The 24,573-nt window shown below is 37.0% G+C and overlaps 1 protein-coding gene across 3 annotated transcripts; it reads right to left on the reverse strand.

Annotated features, from left to right (window-relative positions):
• Nucleotides 1-344: 344 nt before the first annotated feature.
• Nucleotides 345-24,573, reverse strand: LOC104893636 (uncharacterized). Of its 3 annotated transcripts, none has more exons than XM_048637466.1 (6): nt 24,415-24,573; nt 24,025-24,229; nt 22,830-22,890; nt 10,984-11,088; nt 1,875-2,232; nt 345-586 (listed from the first exon to the last, which is right to left on the reverse strand). In XM_048637466.1, the coding sequence occupies exons 2-6, from the start codon at nt 24,163-24,165 to the stop codon at nt 565-567; spliced, it is 687 nt and encodes a 228-aa protein (XP_048493423.1). In that variant the 5' UTR covers nt 24,166-24,229; nt 24,415-24,573; the 3' UTR covers nt 345-564. The 3 variants fall into 3 exon arrangements, with proteins under 3 accessions (XP_048493423.1, XP_010678066.1, XP_010678067.1); XM_010679764.3 differs by having other exon boundaries at nt 1,875-2,238; XM_010679765.4 differs by having other exon boundaries at nt 1,875-2,238; nt 24,334-24,559.

Below are 24,573 nucleotides of genomic sequence, written 5' to 3' on the forward strand. Positions count from 1 at the left end.
TCAGTGATTGAATTTCAACAACCTAATCACACTAAATTAAATCTTTATCCGTAAGACATAAAATCCAATCCCAACGATTCTCACCCAAGCAAATTTGCCATTGAGCTGCTAAGATAGCAAGAAGGTTTACAATTCTTATTAGTTTTGCTTCCTAGGGCATGTAACACTCAATTCGACTTTAGCTTACTTTCTGTTCTTCGTTTGGATAAATGTCCCTAGGTTGTAATTTATGTTTTTTAATTTTAATTAATGCAAATTAATCTTATGTCAAAAAAATATTGGGACTTGGGAGCAAGATCTTCACACCTTGCGGATAATGATTAGAGCAAGTGGAAGACTACCCATATCAAAACTTTCATAATGAGATTGCAAATTCAAATAGACAACATCATGACTTTACCCTTGAAAACAACATGTCAAAACTCGTCAAACATTATATACAAACATGTCGCAATTACATAAAAAGAAGTCAAAAAAAGTAGTCGGAATAACCCTAATCCAGCTTTGCACAAACACTAAGGCCTCCAACAAGTGAGCTTCAGTTTGCTTATATGGAATATGGCATCAGAGAATTTTAAAATGGCATCTGCAAAATAACCAAATGAATTCAACTTTATAGAAAGGCAAAAGAACCACACATTGGGACAAAAAAAAAAAGCAATCCCTAGACGAGCAGGGCTTGAATATATATCATTGATGTACATATTATAGTCACTAGTTTAGCATCTACATTGCTTCATGTTAAGAATATGAGACCAAAAGTAAAAATTATTTTACTTGCAAAAAACTGAGATTACATGTGAAAGAATCAGTAGAAAACACAAACCAGAACCAAATAATAGCGTAACAGGACCATGATTGTTGGATTTCAGTCTTATCAAAATAAGAATGAACTAGGATCAAACTCAGGATGAGAAATACATTATAAGGGGCGTGAGACATATGGCATCTCAGATGCACTAGCAAAACAAGGGTTGACAAGGTGTGAAGACTTCATAGCATGGACATATGGAGTTTTTCTTTATGTTGTGGGGAGTTATGTCTTTAAAGTTATATTGTGGGAATTTTGTGGTACAAGTTGATGTACCACTACGATGTAGAATGGAAAATTTCATGTACTCTTTATAGTACTTGTAATATGATTTCAATTATAAATTAAAAAAAGGGGCCATATAACAAGTAAACAACATTTATAGTAACCAAAATTAATGCAAACCACCAGGGATCTAATTGCTGGCAGAATGACTAACATATTGAAGCTTTGATGAGTATTAGAGGTAAAGCACCCTTTGGTTGAGACAGATGAAAACAGAAGCCAACAGCCATGGTCCAGAAAAGTAGGGATAGATCATTATACATGGCTACATACTGGACATGACCAAATGAATGAAGCCAAAAAATGCCGCCAATTTACAAGACGGGCTGAAACAAAAAAATTGAATGTACTTTAGGTCTTAGATATGTAAAATTGTGGATCTGTCATGCTCATCCAGAAATTTAATCTAGCACCTCTGCTAGGATGTTGGTTTTGTATGTGTATCATATGCGCTCACAAAGTTTGTCTTTTTAAAAATAAAAATTCCAGTCCATGGTATGCAACTCGGGTTCTCGGGTTCTACTCTATTACCTACCTTTATGGGTTTGTCTGGAATACGTATCACAGTAGTGTAAAATCTTGAGTCCAATCGGTTTACCTCTTCCCAAACTTTTGCACTCCTATTAGCTACAATAACCCATCCCATTCTCATAATTTTCACAATAAGGTTATTTTCATGATTACCATAACATATTAAGACTATTATTTGTCCTATCTAAAGCTAAAAGGAAACAGAAATGACATAATGGTCAAAGGTGGAAGGTAGTATCAAACATACCCGAGTAAACCTCTGCCCCGCCATATTCTTGGAGTAACAGAAACATTTGTCAGTGCACCCTGCCTCATAACCATCACAGATATTACTCTACCCACGTTTGTCTGAGCCTCAGAAGCAAGCCTTGACAGTAGGTTATCCCCAGATTCTACGGTCCCAAATTTCACAATCTGATCGCCAAGCTGCAAACCATCTTCAGCTGAAGGAGATGCCTCAGTTATTTCATCCACCATTGCAAAGGGTTGTTTGACTTCTGGATCCACAGCTGCAAGAACAGCAGAATTTCTTCCAAAAGCTCGCCCAGGTGATACAGATGAACAACCATTAGAAATGAAAGGAGTCTGACTATCCATCGCTTTGCCTGTTTCTACAATTGAAGGGGGGTAGTCAGTTTGTTAAAAGCATGTCAAAACTATCAAATGATTACAAGAGGAGCAAATACATCAAGAAAGCAGCAAGTAAACTACATCGACCATCCCGTCCTCCCTTCTGCTTTACCCTTACGTACCATCCAGGAAGGATTCATCACAACCTCAGGTTTTCCCTCATTCCTACTCCCACCTCCTGCTCTTCCCAGTATCCCTTTTAGACAGGACTCCTCCCTCTTTTTGATCATCTTACAATCAACTCATTCCTCCCCAAATCCCAAATTCTCCGCATTTTCCTTTCCACCACTAGCCCGAGAACCACTATGCAAACAGGCTAACTGCAACAGAATACTGTAAGCAGTGATCAGACAATCCAAGAAACTAATCTCGTGACAATCGTCTAGTGTACATAGCAAAAGCTTACTGACCAGTCACCAGTAATTTTCGATTCAAGGGATGAATTATGAATTCAATGTAATAGCAGAGAGAGGGGAAAGGACAGGGAAGCCACTCATGGAATAAGGACAACCATAGCGAAATCACAATTCCCTCCTAGGCTTCAACAAGTCTAAAACTTACCTAAATTATAGTAGTGTATCTTTAACATTATGTCTATATGTGTGTAATATATCAAATAACTGATGTAAGTGCATAGCATGAATCATTTATGAGCTTAATGTTATATAATGAAAAGGCTTTCAGTGTAAAGCCATCATAAGCATAGTGTAAACATAAAATCAGAGTCAATTTAATCTCCATCTCCGAGAGAACAAAATTGCCACCTTCCAGAGAAAACACTACTATTACTTATTAGTGGCAACATTTCACAGCTCATGTATTGGAAGTTTCCAAAAAGAATCACGTTACTAGTGTCGCAACAACCTAGAATTTTGTTCGCTTTAAAGATGGGGCTGCTTATACGGACTTATTAAAGGCAGTAGTATTAACAGAGTGCACGCTCCATCCATTCATCACCAATTGCCTGAATACCTAAAGATAGTGGTGCACTTGGAGCAACAGTATCACAGTTTGCTTCAAGAGATGAAAAGCTACCAAATACAAGCATTTCACTGAAAGCATATTGTAATGTATCAGCACACCCAAGCAAGGCCCGTGATCCATTGAACTTATGCCAGATGCAAGAGGAAGGGAAAGGAGGTCACAACTTAGAATATTATGTTCTGTAGAGCAATTACTAGAGACCTCGAAGCAGAGGCCAGCAAGGGAGAAGGAATAAAGGGAGAGGGGGAAATGAGTATAGCTATCAAGCAATGCTATTTGTGAAGTATATTGTGTACACTTGGGTATAATCACCTACCATCATGTAATAGACTTCTTATTTGCTTGTTTTCAGTCTCAAGACACATCGTTGACATTCATATCTTTAATTATGTACTAATCAAAATATAAAAACAAAGTTAATACTTTGAATATACATATTGAGACAAATGTAAGAAGATTCCGTATGACTATTTTTATTAGAAATAATGTTCACTATAAATCCCAAGTTTGTCTTAGTGTCTTACAACCTTAGCCCCATGCTTGATTTATTTATGAATAATCCCAAATGCTATAATATCCTTCTCATATTAAACCCAATTGAAATTTGATCACTTACAAGAATAAAAGATATCCCAAAAAGGAGCAAAATTTAACAATAGGTAATGAGTGACTACGTACTAATATGGAAAGATCATCACCAAACTTGGGATTATATAGTAATATATTAATTTTGGGATGAAACGGGAAGACACCCTAAACTTTGGATTTATGGTGACATTTTTTTTTCTTTTTATTATGTATTTGTGAGAATAGTTGGTCAAAATTTACAAGATTTGACTTTTTAAAAGCAAACAGGAAGCTTATTAAGGGGCAAAGGAAATATCTTTGATAAGTGAGATTTATCTGATGTGATTGCGGAAGCTTTAAAACAAGAACAATATAAAGAACACTAAAGATTAAAACTTGGTAGCAAATATGTTATAAAGATTCGAACTTTGTAACAAATATGTTATAAAGATTCGAACTTTGTAACAAATATGTTATAAAGATTGGATCTTCATAAGGATAGGCTGTATGATCCCTCGATAACTAGATGATCTCTACCTAACCTCGATTAGGAGATGCACACAAACCACGATTTATGTGTTCTTGGTACGACAACCAAAAATCAATGCACAAGCACTTGACTTTATTTAATCAAAAACAATCAACCAATTTTATTCATGTTACTCGTTCATTTAAATACACGCCTAGCATCACAAAGTCCTAGCAAACACTAAAGTCCTAACACACACTAACAACTAATAAGATAAACAACAACTAAGAAGATAAACAAAAAGACTCCTAGCTAAACATAAGCATATCACACGCCTAAGATAAGCATCACACGCCTAGGATAAGTATTCAACAATATTATCTAACCTAGACTCCTAACAAGACTCTATGATAAAGGGAATTAGACTCTTAAACATAATAGGATTCTTTTATCATTCAAACACCTAAAAAAAGAATTTTAAAGCAATTAAAATACATAATCTCCTAACAGAACTAGGACACTACATAAAGAATCCTAACAGATCTAGGATTTTGAATTTAGATGATCCTCACACGCATCATCCTCTCCCCCTTAGAATCCAACTTGCCTCAAGTTGCATCCAAGCATGGAACCAAATCGCTTGATTGCAATGTTACACAAATACCAAGCCCTATCTAAATTCACAATCCTAGTTCTGTTAGGATTCTTTATGTATTGTCCTAATTCTGTTAGGAGACTATGTATTTTAATTGCTTTAATTATTTATGTTAAGTGTTTGAATGATAAAGGAATCTTATTATGTATAAGAGTCTACTTTCCTTTATCATAGAGTCTTATTAGGAGTCTAACCTAGATAAGATTGCTAAATTCTTATCCTAGGCGTGTGATGCTTATCTTAGGCGTGTGATATACTCAAGTTAAGTTTAGCTAGGTATTTCTCCTATAGAGTAGAGGTACTTCTTGTATAGCATAGATGTACTTCTCGTATAGCCTAGAGGTACTTCTTGTATACATTATAGGTACTTCTCCTATAGAGTAGAGGTACTTCTTATATAGCATTGAGGTACTTCTTGTATAGCCTAGAGGTACTTCTCGTGAAACATATAGGTATTTCTTGTATATCATTGAGGTTAGGAAGAGATCCTCTAGTTCTCGAGGGAACATATAGAGTCTATCCTTATAAAGATCCAATCTTTATAACATATTTGTTACAAAGTTCGAATCTTTATAACATTTTTGTTACCAAGTTTTAATCTTTAGTGCTCTTTATATTGTTCTTGTTTTAAAGCTTCTGCAATTACATCAATTGGTATCAGAGCAAAGGCATCTGAGTCCTTTTGGTGCTTAGACGTTCTTGGAGAAGAAGAAAGGAGGAAAAAAATCTCCCGTAACGACCAAATTTTTTAGGTAACTTTGAACGACTCGTTCTCCCACCTCCAGTCGAATTTTTTGGGTAATCCTAAATTGGGCTACTATTTGTCTACTTTGGTTTCCTAAAATTTCATATGGTTTGGAGTTGATTTGATATATATTCGAGATTGATCTTCCGAATTGGTCAAAAATCGAGTAAATCTGGCACAGTGTTTGGAGAATTAAAACTGCAAACTATCATCTGGGTATTTTTTGATGAAATTTTGGTTAGAGTGTTTCAAACACATAGGGATACCTCGGTAAAAAAATTCATAAATTTTCGAGGTGTTTTGTTTGCGTTTTGGGGTGCATATTTCATATGTCTTTTCTGAGCAGTTTTTTGTCAGTTTGAGAATTATGGACATGAGTGGATGGTAGCCTGAATTCATAGAGGCTTATAAACGAATTGAATAAGCTAAGAAGATATTTATCATCTTTTGCATCCCCCTACGCTGGAAGAACGCTTGGAACAATTGCAACGAAACATGAACGCAATCTTCGCTTCACTTCTGCAACAATCTATTCCGCAATCACATCATTATCTCTCTTAGGGTATTTATGCTATTTCTTAGTTTTAAAAGGTGCACCGGGGAGCAAACCCAAGGCGAAGGCGCACGCATCTCGTAGACGAGGCGCACCTTTGGTACCAAAATCCTTAATAATCAATAATTGAACATATTACATAATAAAAAAAAGGGTAATGTTATATGTAGCCCTTAGGGCTAAGGATAAGCATTAAATTCATTTCTTAAAATGGAAACAGTTTAAGAATTCAAGACAAAATTACACATCATTTGAGGTAATAAATGCTTGATTCAAGTTTTTATTTCCATTTTAAGTTTCTTATACGTAACCCTAAGGGCTATGTATATCATTTTCCTAAAAAAAATATATAATACTTTAAAATATACAAGCTATTATATTAAAAGAATATATATATATATATATATATATATATATATATATATATATATATATATATATATATATATATATATATATATATATATATATATATATATATATATATATATGATCACGTGGAAACCACTCCTTATGCTAAAAATTGAAAATTGAAAAGTTGAATATAAAATGAGTAAAAAGTTTCTTAAAATGAACAAAAAGTTTTTCCCCAAATTAGGAACTCAGTATTGCTATGACCCAATCTTCTATGCCATAACCAGTATGTATCATTGCTTTCAGCTTTGTACGCATGACATGTTGAATATGTCCATTTAACTTTGAAAACTTTTGCTTGTCACTTGTACTTTTGCAATGATAGATTCTTGGTCATATGATTACTACATCCACTATCGACCAACCATACATCATCTTTGGATATTTGTGAAGCCTGATATGCATAAAATAGATGATCTTCATCATGACATTTAGAAATTTGGGCTTGAGCTAATTTTGACTTTGTTCTACAATCCTTTTCGATATGCCCAAACATCTTACAAAAGTTGCTTTGAGGTTTTCCTTTCCATCTACAATCTTTTTTTAGATGATTAGTTCTCTTGCAAATCCTACATGGAGGTTATTTTCCGTTATTGCCACCAGAATTGCTAGAACTATATATTTTCCCTCAAATTTTTTGCTATTACTTTTTGGGATATTCCATTTGGTACCATTGAATTTTTGGCTTTTCCATTTGGTACCACTGTTATTTTAAACTTCCACATGATACCACTCTAATTTAATATTAATCTTTATCATACCATTTTTTTAAGTAAATTGTTAGTTAATGGTTGAATAAGAATACGATTTTGTTTGAGTTTGCATGTTTCTATTTGCAGTTGCAAAAATTTAATAAATTAAGATTTTAGGGTGTCGTTTTAACCCTTAAAGCTCTATTTTTCAGTCAAAATTTTCATAAAAATGATCATAATATTCTATGTCTTTTTATTGTCAAATATGACCTCAACTTTGACCTTAACGACTAAAACAATTACTAAAATCTTAACGCAAATTAAAACATGTAAATCGAAGTAAAACTCTAGCCTATTCTAATTTAAATTAACACTTTACTGAGTTGAATGCTACAATAGAGAATAAATTCAAATTATAGTGGTACCATGTAGAATATCTGAAAAATAGTGGTACCAAATGAAAAAGCCAAAAGTACAATGGTACCAAATGGAATATCCCTTACTTTTTTGGTTTGCATGGAAACTTATTCGGATGAACTATGATTTTATCCCTTTGTTCTTGTGCTTTAATTGAACCAATCATTTCTAATGCACTCAGCATTGATAAATCTTTTGTACTTTAAATAACACTAACATGACTGTCATACTTCTTCATTACAGTGGTGAGCACTTTGGAAACAATTCTCTCTTTTTTAACATCTTCTCCATATATTTTCATTTGACTGACAATGTCTATTACTCGAGAAAAATACTGATTAATATTCTCATTTTGAAACATTTTCAAGTTCTCAAAATCGGCTCTTAGGTTTGATGCCTCTAACTTGGGCACTTCCTTGAAGTTCAGTGTTAAGTGTATCCAATGCCTCCTTCGATGTTGTAGCAGTTACAATTCTTGGAAAAATAACATGTCATTGCATCTTTATCCCTGATGATTTCCTCCTTAGAAGTCTATGAGGTTGTGGGAGTACTTTTTGCAGAGCCATTTTCTACAATGTCCCAAAGATTTCTTGACTTAAGTATGATTTTCATTTTGACTACCCAAAAGTCGTAATTTTCACCATTGAAAATAGGAACAATTTGATGATTAATACTTTGATTTGCCATGTCAAAGATAATATATAATGTTGCTCAAAAATAAATTAAAGGGCAGTTTATATGATGGCCTCCTACTTTTAATTTTTCTAATTGGTGGTTCGCCAAGAAAAGATGGAAAAATTGTTTTAAATAAGTCAACCTTTGCGCAATTTTCCCATTTTAAGTCTACCTTTTGATTATCCCTGATTGAGTAAGGCTTCTATGTATGTTTTCTTCTATTAAGTTTTAACCTGTTTGTGACTTGTTTATTAGGTTATTTATGATACGCGTTACAATGTCTCACCCCCACCCTTGCCTATTTTAGAAGAAGGGACATTGTAATGCGTATCATAAGTAACCTACTAACAAGTCACAAACACGTTAAAATTCAATAGAAGAAAACATACATACAAGCCTAACTCAATCAGGGATAATCAAAAGGTAAACTTAAAATGGGAAGATTGTATAAAGGTTGACTTATTTAAAACAATTTTTCCAAAAAAGATTTATATGAAGTGACATTCTATTTTATGCAATTATACTTAGTGACTCTAATCCACTTAAAACCTAGCTAACCACCCATTTAAACCCACCCTTAAGTTAATTATCCTAACGCAAAAAACCCCTCCCCCAACCGATTCAAAATCACACTATTATTCTTCCATCTCATAAAATCATCACCCGATCAATCTTGAGTTGATGAAATCAACGAGTTTTTGACTACAAAGGTATGATGATCAACAAAGGTTCAAGATGGCTACTTTAAAACTCACAAAGTATGCTTCTTTATGGTTTGAGAGTAGTTATGGGACTTCGAAGAGAAGATCAAAGACTTATTTCATGGGAGGGCTTGAAGAGAAGGATGAAGAAACGATTCCTACCTAGATCTTATGAGTAATACATTAAGCTCACTTGTTTGATGCTATACAACAACCTTAGTGTTGCTAAATACACTAGGGAATTTGAAAACCTTTCTATGATTTGTAATATGCAAGAACGAGAGGAGTTGAAAATTGCTAGATATGTAGAAAGGCTCGCTAAGCACATTGCTGCAAAGCTGGATACTATTCAATTTTTAACTTTTGATGAAGCTTGCAAACTAGCAGAAAAGTATGAGAAACAAGTGAAGGGCGAGAAGCCAAAGCATACTTATAAATCTTTTCAAATGTGGGTTTGAGGAGGGTTCTCAAGGGAGTAGCGTCAAGGGTAATTCTAGTTCGAGTTCACAGAAGAAGAATGGAGATAAACCAAAAGTTTTCTTGCCAAAACAAGAGTACTTAGATAAGAGAATGTGCTATAAGTGCCAAGGGAGATGACATATTGCGAGTGAGTGTCCCAATAAACACACCTTGACTATCATCAATACAATGAAGCTAATGCCTTAGAAGAACAAGGAGAGTTAAAACCTTTAGAAGATGAAGAAGAGGACGCATATCCTCAAGATGATGTCAATTTTTTGGGAGTAATTAGGAGAGCTTTGCATGTGGAGTCCTCACCAAATTGAGAACAAAGGGAGAATCTTTTCCATACGAGATGTAGGGTGAAGGATAAGACGTGTAACATGATCATTGATAGTGGCTCGTGTGTGAATATACTTCATCTGATATGGTAGATAAGTTGCAATTGCTTACAAGGGAACATCCATGTCCTTACGGCGGGTTTGAATGTGAAAAGGCAAGCACTAGTTGCTTTTTCTATTGGTAGCTATTCGAATGAATTATGGTGTGATGTACTACGAATGATGGAGATCTTTTTGGGTTTTTATTTGAAATATAAATATACATAGATATGTCCTTTAATTCCTGTAGTACGAGAGTCCAAATTTAGGACGGTGTCTCAGTATCCTAAATATTTTAGATTGCCTTATCAAATTCTCGGATCCATACCCATATGAGATACTTGTAACCGTGTCCATGTAACATAGCGTATAACAACCTCACTAACTTGAATATTGATGTGGCAAGGAGTTAGTTATTTGTTATGTTGAGTTGAAGCAAGTGCTTGGATGGGTGTTGCTGCTTGTATAGCTTCAATAGAACCATTTTAGAAGATTATCCTTCAAACTTAGAATTTTTTATATATAAACCAATCTTCGGATTAAAATGAGAAGTCGCACAACTTGAAATTTATCTTGTCAAATTTTCAGGTGTAATTATGTTAATTTGATTTTAGATAGGTTATGGAGATCATATACATGTTCCCAAAGCAACTTCCTTAGGAATTAATTTTCTACATTAAGTGACACATGGCACAAAGACAGAACAAATAAAAGAACCTATACACCAAAAAGGGGGCATCAAGAAGTACCGCAATCAACATCATATCCAATTGATTAGCATTCTCACATCATCCACCATTCCAAACAGCTATAGAACATAACATGGCCCTAATAATCAAATGATTGATATCTATCCTGAATACGCAAGTTCACATCACATTACACACTGGACACTAAGAGTTTCCACATCCAGAAGCCACATGATTGAAGAGTACCAATGCACACACATAAATATACACAAACAAAACACAATATTTTAGAGAAAAAGGAAAGGTAAGGATCGAAGACAGCCCACCTGAATCCATGGGAGCTGAAGATTTAGAAACCAATTTGGGTGCATGCAAAAGCTGTAGATTGTGATCGATTTTCTCTGTGAGATCTTTGTAATCATTCTTAAGCCCTGGTGTGCAACCAAAAATAAAACTAATAGTAAACAACACTGATATAGTAGACATCACGGGTATGCAGAAAATATATAAAAGAAAACCTAAAAGTTTGCCAGCAAACTGCTGGAAATCAGATTAGCAGAGTAGGAATACTCACTAATAAAGGCCATAAGGTAAGGATATGTTATATAAAACTGGATCCAAGGATCAACAGAAGGATCAACAATGGCATACAACTTTCTCACTTTCGAGAGGTAACATCTCCCAATATAAACTAAACAGGTAATTTTCTGGATACCCTGCTTATTCTCCTTCTACTACTATTTATACTACTTCAGCTTCCATTCTCCTGACCTAGCAATAACTAGGGAATAATTCAGTACAAGGAATCAAAAAGGAATAATTCTTTCTAGCTGTCCTGCTCCTCTATTTCCCTGCCATCTGGATTTGCTGCAATTGACAGAGGTGTCATTTGTCTTGCTCAGGTGCAATACCCTTCTTGCCCCTTCTTTTGTATGTGATGCGGTGTCCAGTCCCCTGCTGATGTGTTGCACAAACCCATTGCACATTACATTAATAAAATTGTAGAAGTAATTGGAAATATGCAACCTCTGAGGTGTCAAAGCCACTCTCTAGTATGAACTTTGATATTAGCCTAGCATGAAGAACGTTACTAGGCCAAAAACTATTCAATTGACCAACTCTGCTTCAGTAGTCTGTGGCTACAAGGACACGAAAGGGGGATATTGGAATGTGGAAAAAGCTATTTCAAAATGATGGGGAGTTGTCCAACCAATCTTGCTTAAATTATCCAATGTGAAACATACTAAAAAAGCCCTAAACTTGAACTCAACTAGCCAATATGATAATTCATTGTTGCGTAGATGTGCACATAGATGGCTTCCCTAAAACAACTCGTAGTTCTGTTAGGATTTGTGTTGTTTTCCTAGTTCTGGTAATCCTAATACTAGTAGGATTAGAACTCCTAATTCTGTTAGGAGTCTCAAAGTTTTAGTTTGTTCATAATTCTACTTGAGTTAGAAATCTAAATCCTAGTTGGATTAAAATTCCTAATTGGAGTAGGATTATAGTAGCATTAAGAGTCCAGTTGGAGTAGGAGTAATAGTAGGCATCGGGCGTCCAAATTGAGCTTGTTCTACTTGGAGGAGTTTGTTTATTTCATTATTACTTATTCTTAGTTTCCTAGTCTTAGTATGATTAGGGTTTTATTTTGCACGCCTGTATAAGGCTTTTGTTTATTAATGAAAGGGGAGATTTGAGTTTTGATAAAAGTTATTCCTTCTGAATTATTGTTGTTTTTGCCGAGATAGCAAAATAACATTGTTGAATTTAGCCGAGATAGCTTTATTCTTCAACCCTAGTTCAATTTAACCGAGATCGTCGAATTGTTCATATCTTTTGTTACAAATTTCGTCCATTATAGTACCATAAAACATTAAAATCCAATTCGAGTTAATAAACCTACAACAAAATCGAAACACGCCAAGAAAATCCACATCATGCATGCAGTAAGAATATATAATAAATTAACACTACCTAAAAAGACGTCAAACAAACATTTGTAAATATGACAAACTACAAGTTGCACTTCAAATCCATTGCAAATTACTTTGAGGAAAGTTTAGACCTAATTAGCAATAGGAAAAATTTATTTCATCAGTCCTAACTATGGGCGTCCTATCAAAAACAGTCCAACTTTGAAGGGTGTTTTACAATAATAGTCCCAGCAGGTTTTTATGCTACAATGTTGTAGCGGGTAATCTGCCTTTTTTTCTATCTTCTTCCTCCCTCCTTCCTTCACTACTCCGTCCTCTCCTCTGCCACCTCCCCTGCCGAGCCAACCCTCCCCCCCCCCCTTAAAACTCATCACAAAGTTAGCATCTTCTTCCACATTTGTACAATTAGGTGCACATAACATTCTCAAACTGTGACAAGGCAACATCTTCGAAACCGCAGTGGGACCAATATCAGTTCTTGAAACATTACTCCCCAAGTGAGACACTAAACCCCACTTCAAATGCGAAGTTCCGGCAATAGAAAGATATGTAAGTGAACCCATATAACCGAAATTAGTCTCATCAACTTTCAAACAATCCATAAACCCAATATCACAAAAATTAACACGATTCTTAGCAAGAGCATTAATAGCATCAGAGTCGATTTCTCTTACCCCAGACAACCTTAAGCTCCTCAACATGGGACAATAAAGGGCGACGGCTCGGATGGCATCATTGATGATTCTCTGAGATGAAATTCAGCCCCAATTGAAGAAATTCTAGCTTCTCATGCCGCACCACAATCACCGATATCGTTGTGTCGGTCATTTTCTAACCCTAATCGCCGGAAATCTGATGCGATTTTTGTTGGTTCTTTCGAACTCTTTTTGTGTTTTTGTGATTTACGAATGAACTAACTATGAAACTTAAAGGATATTACTCTTAAGTCGCGGTTAAGAACATAGACAAACAAGTCTCGATTGTTTGTTTTGGTTTACTACTCGGAAACCAATTGTTAGCTTACGCTCAACACATGCAACTACGCACTTTCTTTTAATCATCAAAATCTCTCTATTATTATGGCCGAAATCTTGGTTATATAGTACAAGATTCCTAGCTTATCTAGTAAAGCTTAAAAGATAAACACTCATAACAAACTAATTTATCCATCTTTATCTTAAAGGATAAAGATAAATAACAACCTAAACTTATATCTAATTCACACGCCTATCCTAAAGATAATTATTAAAATAAAACTCCTAATATGACTCAATGACAAGGAAAGAATTAGACTCCTACATATAATAAGATTACTTTATCACTCACACAACTGAAATTAAATGCCTAATAAAGCAATTAAATTACATAGTCTCCTAACAAAATTAGGACACTACATACGAATCCTAACAGAACTAGTACTCTTGGACAGTGGCTGGCACACTGGCTGGCTCTGTCATCTCCCATCCGTATCAAAATCTCCCTCAAATTCCTCGCTCTTAAGTATATTATTGCGTCAGCTGACTCCACCCCCCGAGGCAGCAAAGTTTAAACACCTTCAAGCTAAGGCAACTGCCGTTGTTTTGTCGCAAGTCTAGGGGCGAGGAGAAATTTCGGGTACCCCGAACCTGGTATTACCCAGTTGCATCTGATTCCAATTCTGGGTAGAATTTTGTCGGACCCAGTACCTGGTGGGTACCCGGTTTGACCTGTTCCGGCTCTGGGTACGCGGTTGGAGCGGGTCTGGGTCTGGGTACCCGGTTGGAGCGAGTCTGGGTCCGGGTACCCGGTACTTAGAATTGGTTTATTTTTCATATACTCATATAGAATTGGTATTTAGGATAATAGTTGTTAAGTAAAAAGTTAGTACTTAGTATGCCTTTATGCCCATTTAAATTTTTTTTAAATTTTTATAGTTTAATTGGTCCATCTTAGTATGTTGTCAAACTTACAACTGGGTACCCACTTCTGGACCTGGTACCCACCGGTTTCGGGTTTGGGTCCAAAAATTTAGGACCCGGTTGGACCAGTTCCAATTCTAGATTTTTAATACTCACTGGGTCCGGGTCTATGAAATTATACCGGGTACCCGGTTGTGCTCACCCCTAGTCGCAAGTCGCAACGGTGGGCCCGGAGGCCTAGGGACTCCTAATTCAAGATGGCCAACCATGTTCGAGGAGGAGTTGGCGTAGGTTGTGGGTGGTGGTGGTGCGGGGGTGGAAGTTTTAGTGGGAGGAGTGGAATGGTGCGTGGTATTAGGATTTAAGGGTGAGAAAGGAAGAAGGGAGAAGAGAGAAAGATAGGAAGGAGGGAGGAGAAGAATCAGGTGAAAAATAGTAAAAAGGAAAATAAGGGTTTTTTTACCAATTCAGTAAGTAACTAGTCCACTCGGACCACCGGTGTAAAGGGAGGGTCAAAATTGGGACTGAACAATAAAAAACGATAGTTGAGACTGTTTTTTTCAGGACACCCATAGTTAGGACTCATTAAATCAATTTTTTCTTAGCAATATGAACCATCTCAGGGATGAAAGCCACTTGTATAAACAATCACATTAATATAATATGAAGCATGTCACTAGGGTGAAAGTGTTCTATAATGTTTTTTTATGTTTAAGTATGATCACCTCTTCTTCATCGGTGGCCACAAGGATACAAAAGGAGAATACTAGAATGTGGATAAAGGGTATTTCAAGCTCATGGGGAGTTGTCGAATGAATCTTGCTTAATTTTCAGATGTAAAGTTTCAAAGATCATAAACTACAAAATCCAAAGAACTTTGGACTCAACTAGCTGATATATGGATTCTTTGTTAGACGAACTAAGAGTATTTAATAAATTAATACCACCTACGGCCACCCCAAAAGTCCAAACACATATTTATGTGTGCAAACTGCAAAATGAGGGCTACAAAAAAAAGTGCCAAGCCCTCCAACTCAAGGATTCCATGAGCCATAGATGGAGACATAAGAACCAATGAGGTTGAAGTGTACCTGTCGAGACTCAAAACTGCATACTTGCCTTTCACGTGCGTGTGTTTTTGTGTGTGGTCATATGGGAATATATGCTTGTACTATAAACCAGCTCAACAATCACGCTAATTATGGAAAATATGAAGAAAACTCTAAGGATATGTTGTATAAAATGGATCCAATGATAACGATAGTATACAACTGGGCTCACATTCGAGAGGTGAAGCTCTCCCACTACTGATTATACTATCAACTAAAGGAGTAATTTTCTCGATACCTCATTACCCCCTATAACTATTTATTTCATCCTGACCTAGTAATGATTAGAGACTAATTTGGTAGTACTGGTACAAGGTATCATACCGGAATCATCCCCACTAGTGTGTCCTGCTGTATTTTTCTAACACCTGTCTTTGCAACATATGACAGGTGTCATTTGTTTGGATTAGGCGCACTACCCTTTTTGCCTCTCCTTTTGTAGGTGATGAGGTGTCTAGTACTAGGATGGTGTGCTACATTACCCTGTCCCCAAAAGAGCCACCTTGTCCTCAAGGAAGGCATGGATCTGTTAGTGACAGCTAAGAAATCCTCCCACGTAGCTTCATAAGTGGGTAGGTGTTTCCATTTAAGAGTTGGGTTGGTGGAGTGAGGGGAGTTAGACCTCATATTTAGCACTGCTTCATGTTTAGTTTCCATCACTAAGTCAAGTGATAGTTGGGGGGAATGATAGGATTAGAGCCAATGGCTAATTTCGGGATACAACACTGGTGTATCCTACTTTCTTCACGTAGCTTCAATTTGTATACTACCTTCCCTATCTTCTGTAATATCTCAAAGGGCCAATAGTAACTTGCTGACAATTTATCATTGGTTCGGTTTGCCAGGGAATTTTGTCTGTTTGGTCGTAACTTAAGGTAAACCAAATCTCCCACCTCCAAGTTGACTTCTCTTCCCATCTTCATACAACTTCATCTTGTACTGAGACTTCAGTATATGAGCTTTTAAATCATCCAAGGTTGCATCCCTCTCCAATAATTGCTCCTCTACCGTAGAAATTGGGTACTTAGTGAGATGTGGGGGGTCCCTCCCATATAATGCCTTAAAGGGTGTGAAAGATGTGGTTTAGTGTAGGGTGGTATTGTACCAATTCTGCTAATGAAGCCACTTGTTCCATGCTTACCATCGATGAAGCACCTCAAGTAGCGCAAATAAGTACATGCACTCAAGTGCATGTAGAGCATGGTGCACCCTTTTCTAAACTATTTTGTTTTATCATTTTTAGAGTTTATAATTTAAAAATTATTGTTATTTGCTTCCTTTAATTTTGCAACGAAAGATTTCTTTTTCAAATTTAAATTTAAAAGATATATGTTCTATTACCTTAAGTGTAGATGTTCATTTACTATATGTTCTTTTCATTATAACCTTTGTTCTTTTATAAATATAAATTTACACGTTCTTTAATTTTAAGTCATGTGTTCCTCTTTAAAGTAGAAAAGGTGTTAGAAAATAGTTCGTGTTCTTTTATATAAATGGTATGTTCTTTTTTGGTGCACAAGGTGCGCAATGAGCATTGTGCACCCTAGTACATAATCCACGCTTTGCCTCAAGTAGGACTCTAGGCACTTGTTAACCACTTGTCTATCTAACTGAGGATGGTAAGAGTGTTGTCCCTTGGACTCTCAAAATTTCCTTCTAAAACAAACTGAGAGTGCCATGTAATTTGATGATTTCCTTGGTGAACAATTCAGCTACCATAGGGGCTGTGAAAGGGTGTTTAAGAGGAAGTTGGCATATTTGGTCAGCCTATCCACAACTACCACTGGGTCATTCCCTTGTGAGGTAGGCAACCCCTCCACAAATTCGAGACTTGGGCTCAGTTGACAAATGTTTCAGGATTGTACATATTTCCATATTTCTCTTCCCATCCTCATCCCAAGCCAATAACACTCTGCTGCTAGCCTTTGATATGTTTTAAGGTTTGCTAGCCTTTGATATGTTTTAAGGTAACCTGAGTGCCCACCCGTAGGGCTGTCATGATACTCCCTTCTTAGGTTGGACAGTGTACCCTTTTGGGGTGAGTTTACCCTCCGGAACATCATAGGTGACTTGTTTCACAAAATTATCTTGCTGAATTTAAGGCAACCATTGATCCCACGCAAATCTACAAGTGGTGCCCATAGTATTGCACTTTGGGCTCAGCTCATTGTGATGCCGATCTATAACTAATATCAAAAGCATAGTTTTAAAATGCACCCGTTACGTTTCGGTTCGCCCGAGTTGCAACTGATTTCAACTTTGACGAACCCAAACTTAGCGGTTCATAACGGAGGATTTTAAAACGCCGAGATATCGGCCGAACCGACCGTGACACGCCCCTTTCACCCGCATTTCTCGTGTCAATAAGTGACTTATCAGAATTTATAAGTTTGCACTTTGCAGAAATTCCTTCCCCTAAGTCCCCACTGCCCACTCCCTACCATAGACTACTAGCAAAAAAGGAGAGGTAGAGATAGAAGAAGGCAAAAGACATACATGATAAATTGACCTACAAGCATAGCAAGTTCAAGCAAAACAAACTACACAAAAAAAGAATTACTTACCACAACTGATAAATAATTGAAGAAAAGGCGAATTTTGAAGATCCTGAGGATTTAGCCATGAGGTGGAGACGTGGAGTTCCACCGGCGTGAAGAGTGAAAATTCGACATCCATAAGGTAATACTTCAGAATATTTGTCGTTGTAAAAAAATTTGTAAGTTTTATTAAGCTTCAATGGAGGAATTGCAAAGAGAGAAAGAGGAGTATAGAGGAGAGAGAGACGCGTGAGTCAGGGTTTGAGAGAATGAAATCAGTAAATCAGCGTGCGTGATGGGTGAGAATGAGTTGTGATTTTTTTTTCTTTTTTTCTTTTACATAGAGCAAGAGATATGGAGTGGATTATCATGTGTATTTTGTGCTTATAAGCATTTGAAGAGAGTAAATATTTTTAGTTTGGGCTTGTTTATTTTCATGGTCATACTACTTGTACTTTGGGCTTGTTTATTTTAGTAATTTTTATTAACAAGATTTAGGCCTTGTTTAAATATTAATTTGGAGTGTTTGGGCTATATTTTGTAATTTGAAGAGTAAATATTAGTATTAGCTTTTTTAATGCTTAAAGAGATTAAATATTAAATCATGAACCATTAGATAGAAGGATCATGGAGTGGATTTTCGACAACCGTCTTTAGAGCAGGATCATCATATGCAACACCACAAGAGTATGGTTACAGGGAACCTAATATACAATCTTATTCAGAAATAACATAGTCAACCCCTCACAATGAAGATAGTCACGATACTACAATCTACAACCATGGCACCCTTAACTATGGGGTGTGCACTATCATCAGCCCACTTATTATAGTGTACTAGTACTAGTTCGGGTCATAACGATCTATCATGGACTGATAGTGCAGCTTCATACGTTTTCGGGGATCATGAAAGGAATTACCATGATGAATATGCCCAACAAGATCCTCCACACCACTCTTTTTAGTATTAAGTTTCAGTAAAAACATTTAGAAGTACTGTTGGTAGACAAACTTGTAATGATTTTTTAAACTTTTATCGTATTTTTTAAGAAGTATCGTTCATCTAATTTTTCAAACATTATGTTAGCTATTCTAGCTATAGTATTTAATTAGTTACTCATGCTTAATACATAGTAATTTATATAACCACATTTTCATAAAATATTAGGCCGCAATGTTCCTAGCCAAATTCATAAAACCAATTAAAATTTATTGAATCAAAGAACTTTGTGCCAATCATTAAATTTTCACAATATTAGGCGTCCAACTTTAAATATCTTCCCGCCACATATTGTTGGCAAAATATATTTTCTAAGTATCATTCTTTCACAATCCACATTTCCCGCCACAATAAAATTTTATTTCATTTTATTGTCAACAAAATGATACTTCCACATTTCACGTTTCCCGCCAAAAATAACATTCTTCCCGCGCACATTACAATCTTTTTCTCTCATTACTAGGAGGCAAACTCACATTACAATCTTCCCGCCACTTAGGAGTAGGAGTTCGTAAGTCTCTCTCATTAGAATCTTTTTCCCTCTCATTACCACCACGGCAGCACCTTACCACACCATTACACCTTGGTGCCACACCATTTCTTGCTGCCACGCCACCACGCCGATTGTTGCTGCCACGCCACTACGCCAATTGATGCTGCCACGCATCTCCATGCTCCACCAAAGTATGCACACCTCTTCCTCTATCTACCACTCCTTTTTTTGTTTTAGTTTCCTAGTTTTTACCATATACTTAGTATTGCTAGAATTATATGTATTAACATAGTATGGTAATCTTGAAATGAGTAGTAAATATTAGAATAATTTTTAAAAAGTTACCGTTTAGTGTTATATTATCATAAAAATATAGGAGAACCAAAAACATTTATTAAAAAACATCTAAAAACACTAGAAAACCAAATTCAACCGCAACGCGGTCCGCGATAAACGCATTTGTTCCGTACTAGAGAAACTGATACCGTTTTCGCAACCGTTACCGAAACCGCATTTTCAAACCATGATCAAACGTAAAGCCCAAAAATTTACCAACCCACCTTTGGTATTCCGGCCCAATCTCCCTCTGCTCCATTTTAGGCTCTGTTGGTCCATTTTAATGATGAACCTTCTACCCAAAAGGTAATGTCTCCATTTTAGCACAGCTAACACAATGGCCATTAGTTCTTTTTCATAAATAGACTTATCTTGGCTCTAGGCCGCAAAGACTGACGATATTAAGCAATAGGATGATTTTCCTTAGAGAGGACAGCCCCTAGGCCATAACTGCGGGCATCAGTTTTTCAAGTGAAAGTCTTAGAGAAATCGGGAAGGGCTAAAATTGGAATAGTGGTCATGGGCTCATGGCTAGTTTTAGATTTCAAAGGCAAGGGTGGCTTCTTGGGTCCAATTGAAGTTGTCTTTTTTAGGAGTTGTGTGAGGGGGCTAGCATTTTTGGCGTATCCTACCACAAACATCCGATAATAACCCGTGAGGCCGAGAAAACCTCTTAACTCCTTGAGATACTGTGGAAGCGGCCAGGAAGTCATGGCTTGGATTTTGTCTTGGTCCACACCCACACGAGCAGCAGAAATTATGTGGCCTAGGTACGAACTTTCCGCTTTGCCAAAATTGCATTTTTGGAGGTTAGCAAATAGGTGGTGGTGAGCTAGTGTTTGCAAAACTGTGGAAAGGTGTTGTTTGTGTGTTTCTTGTGAGGGGCTATAGACAAGGATGTCATCAAAAAAAACCAATACAAATTTCCGAAGATAGGGTTTGAACACATCGTTCATGAGAGATTGAAAAGTTATCGGGGAATTGGTGAGACCAAAGGCCATCACCATGAATTCATAGTGACCTTCGTGGGTTCTAAAGGCGGATTTTGGTTCATCCACGGGTTTCATTCTTATTTGGTGATAGCAATATTAAATCAGAGTTTCCTAACTCAAGTGGCAAGGATGTCATCAAAAAAAACCAATACAAATTTCCGAAGATAGGGTTTGAACACATCGTTCATGAGAGATTGAAAAGTTATCGGGGCATTGGTGAGACCAAAGGCCATCACCATGAATTCATAGTGACCTTCGTAGGTTCTAAAGGCGGTTTTTTGTTCATCCCCGGGTTTCATTCTTATTTGGTGATAGCAATATTAAATCAGAGTTTCCTAACTCAAGTGGCAAGTAATCTTAAATAATTTTTATACCTTACAACTTTAAATGGACAGATTTACACTCACCTTAACCTTGAATGGCCTCGCAAGTACCAAAAGTCACGCCAAACTCCTTGGTGGGTGTGATAGGAATGTTCAAACTTGTGGATGGTTGCCTTGGAGAGGAAGTTGTGTGTTGGGTTGTCCATGACCACCACTTCTTGCCCTTGTATACTTCCCCTCATTTTCAAGGTCTTGGGGGTATTGATCCCTAACACCGAGTTTAGAGATTTCCTGGGTTTTAGTGGCTTGCTCCTCTACTACTCCTTCCACCTCCGTACCTCCTAGAAGAACCTCCGCCTCCTCTACACCTTCTTCCACGCTAACTAGAACGATGAGCTCACGCCTCTTGCACCTGTGCCCCACACTCCATTTGTGATCACACCTAAAACACAATCCTTTCTCTTCTGTTGCATCTCATGTTCACTTAGTCCACGAATTTCTCCTCCTCCACGTGTGGTGGTGTTAGGTGGGAAATTTCTCGAATTGTAAGGTTGAGAAGAGGATGTGGGTCTTTGAAAAGAGTTAGACCCACTTTGGGATGGGTTGTAATAGCTGGGGTTGGATTTAGAACAAGTGGAATAAGGAGAGTTTTGGGTTAGAGTACAATATTGGGTTTGCCCAACCTTTCTTGGACCGGCCTACTTTAACTTATCTTCGGCCTTAATGGCCATATCCATGGCCATATCTAAGGAGGCTGGGTTTAGAAGGCAAAACTTCAGCCCGAACTTCGCCATTTAACTCTTGGCCACTTAATCTGGAATTCCCTCCTCTAACTGAGCTAAAAGGTCAATAAATTTCCTACGATACTACACCACGCTCCCCACCTGTTCATGGGGAAGCCACTACTCATGTAAATACCCTGCCGCCACCAGTCTAAACTGATGGAGAACAAGGCCCTTTAGCTCCTCTCACCTCACAATCTCTCTCCTCCCAATCTCCCCACTGAAACCATAGCAAGGCATCGCCCTCTAGGGACACGATTGTCGCCTCCACTTTCTCCACTTCCTCAAGCCGATAAAAAGCAAAAATACCTCTCGGCTCTCAAGATCCACCAATAGTTCCGTCAAAGAGGGGTAGATCGAGTTTCTTGCCAAGTGTTGCTGTGAGGGTGCGAGGGTGTTTTGGGTGTATGGGGGTGGCTGAACGAACCTTTCGTCGGGATGTTCAAGGCCCAAGTGGGGGTTAAAAGGTATTACGTCAACCACGAAATCAACATCAAATGCCATGCCCATCAACTTCTCACCAACTCCACTTTAAATGATCCCAGTCCCACGAAAAAATATAGTTAGCACCAGGTGGACGTCCACCAGGAAATCAATATAGTATTATGTTCAAGGCCCAAGTGGGGGTTAAAAGGTATTACGTCGACCAGGAAATCAACATCAAATGCCATGCTCATCAACTTCTCACCAACTCCACTTTAAATGATCCCAGTCCCAAGAAAAAATATAGTTAGCACAATAAACCAGCAAAATGGCTTAGCATCTTACCAGCCACACAACATCGATCTGCACGAACAGTAGGAACATCGATATCTGCACGAGGAAAACCCTGCACAATTCGCCATATGGAAACCAAAAGTTAGCATATAACAAATTAAAAATCAGAAAATTCATCATGTTCACAGCATGATACAAGGAAACAATAACCCACGACATTTTGGGAGGCTAAATATCCTAGAACAAGAGCAATTGCTTGATATTACAGCTGCTACTTGTTAAAATGTTTCCATGTGCACAACTGCTAAGAAAAATGTGTCCACCAGAAAACCACAATGCTCCACAATCAAAGGCTACACAGTGACATCAGAGAATTGAATAAAAGGTAGATAAAAAAGAGATTCTCAACTTCAACTTAATGGTAATATATGAATGTTGAAGGCTTTTGTAAGGGAAGAAAAAGGGTCTTGACCTTAAATACAAATTAGATTCTTCAGAAGAAAAGAATTGACTATTTATAAGAGGCAAAGATGGTTGTGGTCCAGCTGCTCACATTCCATCTCTTATTACACATATATGAAAGTCGGTAAAACAAAGGGAAGGCATGCATAAGAACTGATCAGAGGACAAAGACATTGAAATTCTTCCAGTACTGCCAACAGGACAACAACGCAACCATGACACTCCAGAAAGTTGTTATCCTCAACAGGCTGTCAAGGAGCGAGATCACGATTGCCATTCCGGTATGTTGTGACTTTTAAGAAAATAACTGCAGCAGAGGTTACCTAGAATATTTTCACCTTTGTTCTCGATAGAGAAAAGTTTTAAAAATCTATACAAATATATTAAAAGGCGTATGAAAACAAGAAATTGTGCCACGTGGCGCTCTCTCTAGGAAGTTTTAGTTCATGTAATCCATGTACAATAAAAATTAAGAAATTGCATAGTATAGGGTTTGATCCCAAGTATATATACTAAAGTTCTAACCATTAGGCTAAGTTGTATTTAGTGTTATTATTATAAATTATTATATTAATAAATGAAATTTTTTCTTATCCAGAGCATAGCCCGAGCTTAATAAATAGTGTATATTACAAAAAAGGGAGGTTTCCCGATTGCAGCAATCACTTGTTATGAACTAGTCCCAAGAACCTAAATTCCTTTTATTTATTATAAAAACTTAGTTCATTAACTCACACTCGTTGATAGCAATCCTCAAATTATGGGTGTGGAGAAGCAGATGTACCTCAAAATCAAGCAGGTTTCCCGATAGACCTGCACCTCCTGGCTGGCAGAGACGCTGAATAATGGAATTCATCTCAGCCTCGATGAGATCCCTTTGTTTCATCAGTCTCATTGTTTCTGCCTTCAAGTTCGTCTCAACCATTATTGTTAATCTTCTTAAGTCTCACTCCACAGTTCACACACTTGTGTTTCTTAACCCAGATCTCCTGCAAGTCAAAACAAGCAACCAAACATTAGATTCAGGGCTTAGAAATGAGAAAAACCAGCCTAGAGAAGTGAAAGGCGTGTCTGAGGATTGAGTCTCAATCACCTCATGCACAAGATTAGAGTCAAACGACAATTTAGTAAAAAGTTTCCTAGCAAGGAAATCACGAATTCAAATCAACAATACCAAGTTAAAGACGAAAGACGCGCGGACTCGCGAAAAATAGCACTCCGCATAGAGAGGGCCGTGAATTTTCTGGGTTTTAGAGCCGAGATTTCTTCGTGGGGAACCCAATATGGTTTTTCGATTTGGGGGTTTCGATGCAATTTAAGGTTCACAAATTCT

Source organism: Beta vulgaris, chromosome 5 (genome assembly GCF_026745355.1).
Source record: "Beta vulgaris subsp. vulgaris cultivar EL10 chromosome 5, EL10.2, whole genome shotgun sequence".
Classification (NCBI taxonomy): Eukaryota; Viridiplantae; Streptophyta; class Magnoliopsida; order Caryophyllales; family Amaranthaceae; genus Beta; species Beta vulgaris.

What these genes read in the sequence shown, in the direction of transcription:
- LOC104893636 (XM_010679764.3), bottom strand. Translation starts at nt 24,165, where the DNA reads ATGGTTGAGACGAACTTGAAGGCAGAAACAATGAGACTGATGAAACAA. An exon ending in AGATCGATGTTGTGTGGCTG is followed by an intron (nt 11,089 to 22,829) that starts GTAAGATGCTAA and finishes GTTGCACACCAG; the next exon opens with GGCTTAAGAATGATTACAAA. An exon ending in CGGGGCAGAGGTTTACTCGG is followed by an intron (nt 587 to 1,874) that starts GTATGTTTGATA and finishes GTTATTTTGCAG; the next exon opens with ATGCCATTTTAAAATTCTCT.